We start from the raw sequence: 14324 nt of genomic DNA, 5'->3' as shown, positions 1-14324 counted from the left end.
GGCACTTAACAACAACAACAAGCACAGAAAAGAAACAGATTGCCAGTTTTGTAAAATAAGATTAAAATACTAAATTTGCTAAGAGATTCTAGGATAGATATCTACATAGGAGAGGAAAAAGGATAGTGGTTTAATCTGAGTTACCAGGGCAACATTTTCCAATAACCTTGCCCAACACATTTTCTCCACTCTAGTAAATTATCAAAAAAGCGCCTACAGATTTAGGGGTTTAATTTTTAAATTTGTCCAGAAGTCCCAGTGAAGAATTCCTATTGCAGGACATATGAACAATTCTCACATAATCAATTAGTTTAAACTTGTTTTTGTTGCCTCACCATATCTCGTGACCTTCTAACCTCTGAGGTAGAATTAAAAAATCATTCAGATATGGGACGCAAAATTAAATTTTTGAGTTTTTCCAGAAAACATACTACTTAAACATTCTCAGAACCCAATCAGAATTCGCTCAAAACAATGTGACCCAAGGGACAGCAGAGAAGAATATTCAACTCCAACTAGTAATGGAGCAAATAGTGAGTGATCACACACTAATTCCAACCTATTCTGCAAAAGCTGGTCATTGCTCAGCAGAAACTAAAGCCTAATGAAGAAGAGACTGATGAGGCCGAGACAGGATAGGTAAGACCCCAAGAAGACAGACACTAAAATATGGTTATGAACTTTCAGGTGAAGAAGACAAAATATATACATGTAGCTCATAATATCTACTCAATCATAAAGAGAATTTCCAAATACAACTTTATTAGTGGTAGGAATCAGGGGAAATATTGGAATACTTTTAAAAATTAGGAACCCATTTAAAATGTTAAATAATATCTCTTTTTCAGATAATCTTAATTTCAGAAGTAGAAAAATGGTACTCTGGACAGGTATAAATTCCCAAGTATTCCACTTAAACTGAAGACAACAAAAGTTTTACCATTAAGAATCAAATTCAATTTCCAAAAACTTTTAAAATATTATCATTTACTTACTAAGAACCCATAAAATAAATCAGAATAACAAAAGAAAAAAAGTATTGTTCTTTAAGACTCTTAGTTAGATAATTTCAATAAAAGTAAGTCACAACTTCAATTAGTTGAGTCTCTGGGTAGAGCAAATAGATAAGTGCTCAGCTACAAACTATAAGGTTGATGGCTTGAATCTACCCAGAGTGCCTCAGAAAAAAGGAATGGCAATCGACTTTCAAAAGATCGCAGCTACTGAAAAGCCTACCAAGTTCAGTGCTATTCTGAAACACATAGGGTCGCCATGAATCAAAATCGATTCAGTGACAACTGGGTTCTTGGTTTATTCATTTAGTTTAAAATGAAAAGTTCAAGAAAATAAATACTGTTTTTCAAAAATTGAGAGTAAATGGCAAAGTTTAAACAAAAGACTTACTGTTATTAAGTTCTATTAAATGCCATCAAGCAATTCTAACTCAAACTGACCCTGTACAAGGTTTCCAAGTAGCAGAAGTTGGTTTGAACCACCACCTTATGGTTAATCAGTCCAGTGTTTATCCTACAGCAACACACTAGGGCTTTGTTGTTGTTGGGCTTTGTTGTTGTTAAGTGCCATTGAACAGGTTCCAACTCTTAGTGACACTGTATAGGGTTTCCCAGAGTGACTGGTGGGTTTGAAACACATAGCTTATGGTTAGCAATCCCATGCTTATCCTACAGCACCACACCAGGACTCAACACATACAATAAATTAATTAAAGATATTTTTATAATAAAAAAGTGCTTACAATTTCTAGAAGTTAAAAAAAGAAGCAATACATCAAGCCTTTGTTTATTTTTTTTTTCAGAAATATATTAACTAAAAGATTACATTTAAAACAGCAATGATGGCATAGTTGCAGTTACAACTGCCCATAAATTCATCCCTTCAAAATTAACACCAGAAATGAAAATTTCTTCTGACAAATTATAACAAACCAAGATGATTCCCTAAGGAACATCTCCCTCACTCTGTGACCTTTCTTTTCAAGAATATAAAGTCTAGAAGGGATATATTATTGTTGTTGTTGTTGTTAAGCGCCATCGAGTCAATTGCGACCCACACCAACACTACGTAGGGTTTCCTAGGAGCAGCTTAGTGAGCTAGTATTAACCATTAAAAAAAAAAAAAAAAAAAAAAGCCTCTTCTCTGGAGTAGCAGTCACCATTAAGTTGGTTCTGACTCACAGTGACCTTGTATAAGGTTTCCAAGGAGCAGCTAGTGGGTTTGAACTGCCAAACTTATCCTACAGCACCACAGCAGAATGCCAAGATTATGGTGGTAGAGGTGGTAGTGGTTATATGCCGTGGAGTCAGTTCCGACTCATAGAGACCCTATACAAATACATAATATCTGACTTAGCTTGACAGCTAGCCTTTAAACTTACCTCTTTAGGTTGCCCAGGATCCAATTGATCTAATATTAACTGTAATTTTCCTTGACAAAACTTGTAACTCTATAACAAAATTGAAGAAAATCTTCATTAATTTAGTAGACTTAAATAAGTATTGTGAGACAATAATTTTTAATACAATTCCAAGCACAAAATACATTCTGAATAAGAAAAAAGGGATGATATTTGCTGATTTGACAGCAAACTTATAATATTTGTTTCCCAAGCCATTTAAATGGGAACTGAATGTCCCAGAAGAACTGTGTACCTTCATGCATATGAAAACTATGATTATATTCTGAACAACTACAATATGCTGAATATGACTAGGCTCAAAAGACGTAAAGACAAAATAGTTTGTACCAGGGAGTGTGTGATGAATGAAACAAAAAGATGGAGAAAAATACTAAGTAGAAAGGCACAGCCTGAACTTTTTGTTCCCTTTCTTTCCTGTATTTTTCCCTAGCCATTCTCCATGCTTATAGTTTAGTAAAAACTCCTGGAGTAAAAATTTTCATCTACAAAAAGATTTATGTGGCTCATAAGCATTTTAGGAGGAGGAAGAAAGGAGTCTTTTTCTCAAAAATGGATTCTAAAATCCTTTCAAAAATAATCTAAATATTAAAAAATAGCAACAATATTGTTGTTAAGTGCTATTACATTGGTCCCAAAGCTTAGTAACTATGTATAGTGTTTCCAAGAAGCAGATGGTGGGTTTGAACTGCCAATCTTGCAGTTAGCAGCCTAGTGCTTATCCCACAGTGCCCCCCCAGGACTGTATTTGTTGTTGTTGTTAAGTACCGTCCAGTTGATTATGACCCATGGCCACCCTAGTATAGCGTTTCCAAAGACGATATTGTTGTTATGTGTTGTGGAGTCGGTTCTGACTCATAGTGACCCTGCACAGGGTTTCTGAGGCTGCAAGTCTTTACGGGAGCAGAAAGCCTTATCTTTCTCCCGCAGAACAGCTGGTAGTTTTGAACTGCTGACGTTGAGGCTAGCAGCCCTATTCATAACCACTATGCTACCAGAGCTCCTTATATATATATAAGGAGTCATCTACAGGTTTCATGCAACTTTATCTGAAGTATTTTTAAATGTTCTGAATTCAAAGGACATACATACATACATACGGAGCTCTGGTAGTATAGTGGTTACAAATCGGGCTGCTATCCTCAAGATTGGCAGTTCGAAACTACCAGCTGTTCCATGGAAGAAAGATGAGGCTTTCTGCTCCCGTAAAGATTTACAGCCTCGGAAACACTGTGTAGCGTCACTATGAGTTGGAAACGACTCCATGCTACTTAACAACAACAACACACACACACACACACATATATATATATATATCATGATGACACATTAGATTATCCTTTCAATAGTGCCACCTGCATGCTTAGTAGGTACCTCAAACTTAACATGTCCAAAATAGAATCCTTGATGTTTATTCCCACCTGCTCCTCCCTTAGACATTTTGTCTGGGTGAATGACACTATCATCCATCCAGCTTTTGGCATACGTCAAAAGTAGGAGTCAACCTTGACTTCTCTCCTCTACATCCTAAAACCAATCCATCACTGAGTCTCGCAAGACAACCTCCAATGTTTATAAACTTTAAACCCAAATAATTTTCAGCACTTCTCTGCTAAAATGAAGCAAGAGGCACCATCACCTCTAGTTTGTTGTTCTTAGGTACAGTCCTGTTGGTTCTGACTCAGAGAGACCCTGTGTGTAACAGAACTAAACACTGTGCAATTCTACATCATCCTCATAAGCATGGTATCTTCTCCAGAGACTAGGCTACCCTAATAACATGTTCAAAGTAAGTGAGACAAAGTCTTGTCATTACAGCTTCTGAGGAATACTATGGATGTTCTTCTTCGAAGATAAATTTGTTCCTTCATCTGGCAGCCCATGGTATATTCAGTATTCTTCATCAATGCCATAATCCAAAGGCATTAATTCTTTTTTGATCTTCCTTACTTATTGTCCAGTTTCACAAGCATATGAGGCAACTGAAAATGCCATGGCTTGGATCAGCTGTATCTTAGTCCTCAAAGTGAAAGTGATTTATTGGCTTTTTAATATTTTAAAGAGGTCTGTTGCGGCAGATTTGCCTTACGCAGTATGTCATTTAATATCTTGCTTGCTGCTTCCACGGATGTTGATTGAGAACCCAAGTAGTCTAGCTAACGTATTTCAATTCATCTTAACTGGTTTCCTGATAACATATACTCTTAGCCTATACTATCCCACTCAAACATCAATTCTATAACAACAGTGAGATTGAGCTTCTCAAAATTATACATCAAATCCTTTCACTTCCTTACTTAAACCCCACAAAAGGCATCCCATTTTACTCAGAATAAAATATACACTTCCTACTTACATATTCAGAGTCCTGGTATAGCAATGCAGGATAATGTGCTGCATATCAAGGGAAGTTTGACTCGCAAGGTCAGCAGTTCAAACTCACCAGCCATTCCTCAGAAACCCTATTCAGAGTCGCTATGGGTGGGAACCCACTCGATGGCACTTAACAACAATAACTTACATATTCTGGCTCGCACTCTCTCTCTCTTCCTCCCTCTCTTTCTCTCTCTCATGCCACTCATCTTCCTGCCCTCCAGATTACAGTCACACTGGCCTTCATTTCCAACCACTGAAGATGTCATGCTCACTAAAGGCCAACAGTCTTGGCCCTTGCCTTTGTTCCTGCCCAGCAATGTCCCTCCTCTAGGACTTTGCACGGTTGCCCTCTTTTCACTTAGGACTCAGCTCAAAAACTCCCTCAGTATAACATTCCCTATCACATGGGATTACACATTATAAGCTGGTGGTGGTGCTATAGGATAAGTACTGGTCTGCTAACCGTAAGCTCCTCAGAAACCCTATATAGGGTGGCTACGAGTCAGAACCAACTCGCATAATTTAACAAGTTATATTACCGTCTTGTTTTATATTGTTATTGTGTCTCAAAAGATGAATATAAATGTCATAGCAACTAATTAAAATAGCTTATCAAATTAGCTGTTGTTGTTGTTGTTAGGTGTCATCAAGTCGATATCATATCATAGTTATATACACACAACAGAATGAAATACTGTCTAGTCCTGTGCCAACCTCACAATCGTTGCTACACTTGAGTCCATTACTGATGCCACTATGCCAATCCATCTGATTTGGGGTCTTCCTCTTTTTTTGATGACCCTTCATTTTACCAAGCATGATATCCTTCTCCAGGGACTGGTCCCTCCTGATAATATATCCAAAGTATGTGAGACGAAGTCTGGCCATCCTGGTTTCCAAAGAGTATTCTGGCTGTATTTATTTCCAATACAGATTAGTTTGTTCTTTTGGCAGTCCAAGGCACTTTAATTTTTCTCCTTCAACACCAAAACTCAAATGCATCAATTCTTCTTCTACAGTCTTCCTTATTCACTGTCCAACTTTCACATGCATTTAAAATGTCATGACTTGGGTCAGGCACACCTTAGACCTCAAACTGACATTTTTGCTCTTGAACACTTTAAAGAGATTTTATGCATCACATTTGCCTAATGCAATACATTGTTTGATTCTTGACTACTTCGTCCTTGAGTGTTGATGATGGATCTGAGCAAAGTGAACTTACGTGTTTTTGACAATTTCAATCTTTGCACTACTTATCATGTTGTTGTTTATTGATCCAGTAGTGAGAATTTTTGTTTTCTTTACATTGAGGTGCAAACCATACTGAAGTCTTTGATCTTCATAAGTAAGAATTTTAAGTCATCTTCGCTTTCAGCAAGCAAGGTTGTATCTCATCTGACTCTGACCTTCCTGCCTCTCTTTTTAAAGAACATTTGTGATTAAGTTTGCCCAGATAATCCAGAAAAAAAAGGTTGTCCCATAGTGTGCCATTTCCATGGTCTTTGATAGTTTGAGGCCTATGTTGAGGTCACTGTGTCAATCCATATCACTGAGTTGTTGTTGTTAGGTGCCATCGAGTCAGTACCGACTCATAGTGACCTTATGCACAGCAGAACGAAACACTGCCTGATCCTGGGCCAACTTCACTACTGTTGCCACACTTGAGTCCATCGATGCTATCTATCACTGAGATTTCCCCTCATTTGTGATGACCCTCCAATTTACCAATGTGATGTCCTTCTCTAGTGATTGTTTTTTCCTAATGACATGTCCAGAATAAGCAAGATGAAGGAATCTAAACAGCATGTTATTAGTATTTCTATCTTCCCAGCACTAGTTTGCAACTAATGATCAAAATCCAGTCATGTAACTTAAAAACTGGTTGGTTATTGTTGCGTGGAGGGGACTGCAATCATTGAGAAGCAACAAAGTGCAAAATATGTTGAATGGAAAACTGATGATCTTGTCTGTAAACATTCACTTAATTCACAACAAAAAATTAAAATTAAAAAAAAAAAAATTGAACCTTGTTATTGTTAAGATACCGTCAAGTCGGTTTTGACTCATAGTGAACTGATGCACAACAGAACACACCACTGCCTGCTCCTACAGCATCCTCATTATGCATGAGCCCACTGCTGCCACCATGCTGTCAAACCAGCTTGTTGGGGGTCTTCCACTATCATGTTAGATAAATTTGCCCTTTAAAGTTTAATAAATTTGTTCTCACTTTGAAACAACTGATCCAATTCTCATCCTTGTTAAGTGCCACTGAGTTGATTCCAACTCATAGAGACCTCGTATAGGGTTTCCAGGGAGTGGCTGGTGAGTTTGAACCGCTGACCTTGCTGTTCAAACCTACCCTGTGGCCGGTGCTTATTCTACTGTGCCACATCAGAAACAAAGTAGCAACAAATTCCGCATCGCAGCCACTTGCTGCTTCTGTAGATATTAAATCCCTAAAAAGGCTCCCTGCCTTTTCTTTTCTTTTTTTTTAAGCTTTTATTGTAAATTGAGTGACAGTTTACAGGAGAGAGCTGTTTGGCATTCATCCTATTATATTTCATTGCAATGATTACAAATCCCTTCATATATCACTATTCAATAGTATTTCCTTCTATTCTGGTTTGTTTGTTTGTTTGATGTATGCAAAAACACTCAGGAATATATAATCATTTAAACAACCAAAGGGCACATTCTGCAAGCCTGCCTCTTGGCTGCCAGCACACAGCCTTTCTCTTTCCATGAGTCTAGAGTCCTCAGCTGCTCTATCTCTCCATGTCATCATCTCTGCCTCCATCTCTGCTGTCGCTGTTTCTCTGGATAGGGTCCCACATTCTTCTGCTCATGTTCTCCTCCCTTGATGGTCCTAGGGTCCTCTGTTTATGGAAGATTAACTACTCCCCTCTTTATGTTACAAAATTTCCACCTTTACAGTTGTGACCATCACAATTGGCCATGATAATAATTACTCACTATTGAATCATAAGACTATTATTCCCATTTCCTTTCACCAGACCCGTCTAGACAAGATGAAAACTATTCAGTGAGGATTCTACCTTCCCCCACATACTCAGAAACTCAACTTTCTCTTGAAAACTTGTAAGCCAGTCACTTTGTGCCTTTATAGCCACACACACACCCCTAAATTTAGGTAGTCAATGTCTAAGTTGTCTGTCCCTATCACCCCTGTGTACAAAGGAGATAAGATTGATCCTTGATGTGAAGACTCCTTCCTTCTCATTGGTATTTTGAGCTACTAAATCCATAAATATAGGTCAAGTTTATCAAATTGTAGCAATTTACATTTGCTTCTTTCATCAAATTTTTTTTGTCTTCCTATAATCAAGTTCTGATCCTGAAGCCATCGAAGCTAGGTTAAATGGGTAACTATCTCCAAGTTGAGGCGTTCTTGTGCATCTCGCCTCACTTTACATCAGGTGGACACTTCACTCTAAACTCTAGTCCTCCATGACTAGGTCCTTTTCCATGGGCTCAGGAATCCTCAGGTCTCAACACACTTCGGACCAACCAGCCCTTCCTCTTCTATCTCTCATCTCCAGGTGGAACGGGAGTCCATAGAACATGGTCAAACTTAGTCCATATCTTCATTGCTGCCTTTCCCCCGCTTCCACTCACAAGTCAACCAACAAGGTCACCAGCAAGCTTACATGCCTGCTCATGTGTTCCCTTTGAGTTTCAGTCTTGGGGGGGAGTTTCCCTGCCTTTTCTTGCACTAAATTAAGCTAAATAAGAACTGTATGCACCTGTTCTGACTTATGTAAAAATTTAACTTACAGATACACCCTAGGAACATATTTGGTTTGTAACCCAGGGACTTCCTGTTTGTTGCTGTAAAGTGCTGTTAAGTTGGTTCTGGCTCATAGCAATCCTGTATAGTGTTTCCGAGGAGTGGCTAGTAAGCTTGAACTACTGACCTTACAGTTAAAACAAATCTTGCAGTCCAGAGCATTGCCCCACAGTGCCACACCAGGACTCCAATGTCTATAGCCAGGTTAAAATTATTTACTCAATGTTATTCTCAAAAAAATTAAAGAGTTTTTTTTTCAAGTCCAGCACAAGTCACATAAAGCACTTATCAATTTGAAGCTATCAATCAATAAGAATAGTGATATTTAACACAATAAATAACTGATACGTTTTCAGAGACCCTTTTAATTCTGAATATATTAATTCATCCTCTCTTTGGTCAGTTACATGAAAGAGTGTCTTATTTTACTACTCAAAGGTACACCCAAATATTTCTCAGACCCTAGCCATAATGAAATTGATTTCATAATAATTTCAGTTTTTCATTTCAAAAGTCCAGGGATACCTTCATGGTGGGTATAGTTTAATTCCAGCTCAATTAGGTAGTTCTGAAACAAAGTTATATTCATAAGGCAAACATCTGACAATTAAGATATTCCTTGTGGACATCACACAGCCATAGAGACTTAAAGCATGATTCCTTCTCAAGAATCAAAATAAAGTAAAACTTAAAAAAAGAATATCTTCTGAAATTATGACATCATTTCCATGAAATCTTTGTATTTCTTCAAAAATTTGTAATTCTTATGAACAAGAAATAATTTAGTATTTGGAAATTAGCAGCCTCTCAACTGTCAGCTATATATTCAATCCTATGTAAATCAGATTACATACTCCTTAGGACAACCTAACAATGCTTCATTGTTTTCTCTGATTTTTGGATTTCAATGTATTTAGATGTTCATCAAATAAGAAAGTAAAATCTTTTAAGTCCCAGAGTCCTATACTTAGACTTTTCTGTTCCTTCTATTTCCAGAAAATTTGTGAACTGAAGAAGCAGCTAAATTAACCTATTGGCCAAGCCAATCTATTTGTACTAAATTAACTTAGAATTTCCATATTCCATCTTCTTCCAAACAGTTCATTAACAAGAAATGATTGAAGGACACTGCATGAAGAATACTCACATTCTTCACTTCCTCCATCACAGTCAGGTAACTAACCTGACTTGTAAAATTCATTGTAAAAATCATATTGTAAAATTCATTGTAAAACCACAATCCTGCTAAATGATGTGCTGGACCATTAAGTTTTATCTTGAATACTTCCAAAACTATTTTTCCTTCAATCATGGAGTCCTAACTGTGACCAATACACACGTACTTTTCATGGTGTACACAAATTTTTCAAATCGATTTTCAATTTTTGGTTATGATCTACTTGCCCTTATAGCTGATTAAGTGAAAATATTTCACAACAAATATCCAGTAGGGTTCACACTAAGATCAGACAGACTCCATTTGACCTGAATGTGGAAGTTCATGGTACATGTATGGGCTCTAATCTACCTCATTTCCATTGTCTTCTGTCACGCTAACCTAGTCAGTGACCTTTCTTTTAGTTCTGTTGTAGTCAAATGACAAGGATTCCAGTATTCTGGCTGGAAAAAAATAGAAGACCTCAAATCTCTTGACATAAAAAAAATAACCCACATCACAATAACATATGTTTACCTCCATATCTCACCTATAATAGAATTTAACTTCAGTTATTAATTTTTAATAATTTTATGATTATTAGGAATAAATTATGTTGAACTAAAGTTCATAATAATTGGTTCAATCCTTATGATTTTTTCCTTTATTTCTAGAACCATTAGCTTATTTCTTACCTTATTAAAAACTATCTAAAATATAATCAACACTTGGGCATATAAATCTATATTATTTCATGAATTAAACCTCTAATATCTTATTAGATTATTGTTTATTTTACTTCTGAATCTCCAAATTGAAAAACAAAGGAGAATCTAATGAATACAGAATGTATTGAAGGTTGTTGTTGTTGTTATGTGCCGTGGAGTAGGTTCTGATTCATAGTGACCCTGTACAGGGTTTCCGAGGCTGTAAATCTTTGCGGAAGCAGAAAGCCTCATCTTTCTCCCACGGAACAGCTGGTAGTTTTGAACTGCTGACCTTGCGGTTCTCAGCCCGATTTGTAACCACTACGCTAGTGATTATTAAATACCGTTTCAAGATATAAATATTAAATGAAGCAACACACCTGGTTGAATGATGAATCACTATCAGAGCAATTGTCTGTGCAGTAACTACTGCTTTTCTCCTTTTGGATTTTTTTCTGCTTCTCTTTAATTCTTATCTCATCATCTTCAAATTTGTTAATCATAGATTCAACCACTACCATCATGATGTTCTTCAAGGAATGCATCATTTCTTTGTACCTTAAAATTCAAAGAAGTCAGAATAAGATAAAAAGTCCATCCACACAAATTTTTAAATCAATAAAGTAAATTGAAATGGCTTTTTAATCCCCTTCCCCACGGCAAAGAGTAGTCCCTTTAAGAACACGGCAAAGAGTAGTCCCTTTAAGAACACAGCTCTATAGAAAAACACCCACACATCCATGGTCAACTAACATTTCACAAATGTGCTAAATCCATTCATTGGGAAAAGAACTCTTTTCAATAAATGATGCTAGGAAAATTAGATTTTCAAAGGCAGAAAAATGAAACTGGAATCTTGCCTACCACAATACACAAAAGGAGATTCAAAATGGATTAAAAATATAAATGTGCAAACTAAACACATAAATTCTTAGAGGATCAACCTTGATAACATAGATAGTACATAGAACTCCCCGTAGGGCTAGAGAATTACATATTCACATCCATCGTGCACCAACCTCGTGAGCTCCTTAGCTGACAGGAGCCCCCCCAGAGTTTTCGCCTGTCCAGGACCAACAGCTACATTGATTTTGTTTTTTCTTTTCATTGTTTCATTGTGTTTGTTTATTATTTATTTTCCTTCCTCCTCTCATTCCATTTCCTTGAATTTTATCCTTTCTGTTTCTGCTTTTGTCTTTCCTTCTTCTCTTCTATTTCTCATCTCTCACCCTCTTTTCTTTTTTATTCTTTTTCTTTTTATCTTTCTTTACTATTCAGCATGTTATTTCTCTTTTCATCTTCACTCTTCCTGGTTTTTAAATTGTTTTATTCTTAATTATTTCCATTTTATTTTCTCTCTTATTGTTCTCTTCTATAGCTCCATCTTCCTGTCCCTTTTTCTCTTTTCAGTAATTTTATTCCTGTTTACTATCTGTTTTTATTTGTTTATTAACCTTTAATATTTTTTCTTTTCATTGTGGGTTACTTGCTTGTTTATTGTGTGTTTTCTTGTGTGTGTATGGGAGGAGGGGAAGAGGGTTTCTCCTCTTTCTCATATGACAGCAATTGTGCAGATACGGCCCAGTCACAATTATACCCTCCACAGTTCCACCCACTGAGCAACAACCAATACCAGCTCCTATATTATGGGATCAGTGATAGACAGCAACCAACACCAGGCAAACCCACCCTCAAGTGAAGTACACATTATGGCAAATGAAGAATGATGAACATACTTCCATTCTCTAACTATACCCACAGGAGACAGTTGGTGAGAGCCTATGAATACATCAAAATACAGTCATCAATTAAAACAAATATAGGATAATACCACAAAGAGCTCTGATAGTGTAGTGGTTACAAGTTGGGCTACTAACCTAATGGTCAAAAGTTCAAAACTACTAGCTGTTCCATGAGAGAAAGATGAGGCTTTCTGCTCCCATAAAGATTTACAGCCTCAGAAATCCTATGAGTTGCTATGAATCAGAACTGACTCCAAGACACATAACCAACTAACCAAAAAACAAAGCAATGGAAAACCAAATTAGTGAGCTTGAAGATATACCTCTCAATACAAGTATGCTAAAAATTAACAGACCATTAATTGCTCATATGCAAGTTCATGCTAAAGCTGAAAAAACATAAAACAAATCTATGAGAGCCAAAATATGATCTTGAATATATCCCAGTTGAATTTTGATATCATCTCAAGAACAGATATAATGTAACAGACACTAGTGACTGAATACCAGAAGAGGTGTGGGATGACATCAAGAACACCATACAAGAAGAAAGTAAAAGGTCATTAAGAAGACAACTAGAAGGAAAAAAACAAAATGGATGTCAGAAGAGACCCTGAAACTTGCTCTCCAGCATAGAGATGCTAAAGTTATGGGATACAGCAAAAGCAGTGCTGAGAGGGCAATTTATAGCAATAAATGCACATAGCCAAAAACAGAGAACCAAAATCCACACATTGTGAAAAATATAACTAATATCACTGAATAATGTGTATAAAATTGTCAAATGGAAACCAAATTTGCTGTGAAAACATTCACCAGAGACACAACAAAATATTGCTTTCAAAAAAACACACACCTAAAGGGGTAACTGTAAGTCATTAAAAACAACAACAACAACAAGGAAATGGTATGACAAAATTTACAGAACAAATACAAAAATTACTAGAGAACCTGAAAAGTGTGTTATTTCCTTTTTATTTTCAGCTGATTATATGGGCCAAGGTAGGATGAAGTTAACAGAATCTGAGGCAACAGTTCCCAAGGTATGGGTACCAGTAACTAGCAACAAAACCAACAGTCAACAGTTAATATCATATCCTACCAAGCCTACTTCATACTTCACTCTTAGTCCTTTATCTTATTTCTATCTCTTTCTCTATACATTGTCTGTAGGCAGGAAAGAAAGGAAGGAACACAGACACATCTGTCTACAGTCATCCATAATCATATCTGTGACCTGCTACGTACACTTTGTTGTAGTTTAGTGCTGTCGAATCGGTTCCAACTCACAGTAAACCTGCATAGGATTTCCAAGGAGTGGCTAGTGAGTTTGAATAACCAATCTTGTGGTTCAAACTGATCTTGCTGTCCAGTGTTTTATCCCACAGGGCTACACCAGGACTTCATGTATACTTAGGACCTAACTAAGAGTTAAGTTATCAGTATATTCTTTCCAACAGAGACCTGGAGAACTCACTTTCAGGAATGTTCGAAAAGGAATTCCTGAAATTGCTAGGAGATTGACCTGGAAAACTTCTAAGATCCATTTAGCTCCATGGGTCTAGAAATCTCAAGAACCTATAACTGATCTCTCCACTTATTAAGTGAAAATTCTCAGGTCTCCATAAGAATATTAGACTAGATGATATCACCAAAAATCCTATGACTAGAATTTTAGAACTAGAAGGAACTATAAAAATAATGTTGTTGCATGCCCTCAAATCAGTTTTGACTCATAGTGACTATGTATAGGGTTTTTGGAGAGCAGCTGGTGGGTTTGAACTGTCGACCATATCGTTAGCAGTCCAGTGCTTATACTAATCCAGTGCTTAGCCCTGTATTTTATAAATCAGAAATATGTGATCTGGACCAATGAAATCGTTATATTTAAAACAAAAAGATATAAATATCTAAATAAATATAGTGAATAAAGAACTAAACTTGATATCAGAATACCTGGATTGGACTCCTGTCTACTTATATGTCTAAGTATAAAATGAGATAAAAAGAATATTATCTAGCTGACCTATTTCATATGGCTGTACCAAAAAAATAGATGAGAATATATATCCGAAAGTATTATGTACAGCATGAA

The 14324-nt window shown here is 36.5% G+C and overlaps 1 protein-coding gene across 1 annotated transcript in view; it reads right to left on the bottom strand.

Moving 5' to 3' along the window:
- TBC1D32 (TBC1 domain family, member 32) overlaps window positions 1-14324 on the bottom strand; it is a 345222-nt gene that overhangs the window by 289768 nt on the left and 41130 nt on the right. The window contains 2 exon segments of the mRNA XM_006839881.1: window positions 2396-2464; window positions 10868-11045. Of these exon segments, the coding sequence (XP_006839944.1) occupies window positions 2396-2464; window positions 10868-11045 (247 nt within the window).

This window comes from Chrysochloris asiatica, unplaced genomic scaffold (genome assembly GCF_000296735.1).
Source record: "Chrysochloris asiatica unplaced genomic scaffold, ChrAsi1.0 scaffold00027, whole genome shotgun sequence".
NCBI lineage: Eukaryota > Metazoa > Chordata > Mammalia > Afrosoricida > Chrysochloridae > Chrysochloris > Chrysochloris asiatica.
This window is presented reverse-complemented; position numbering and strand designations above follow the sequence as displayed.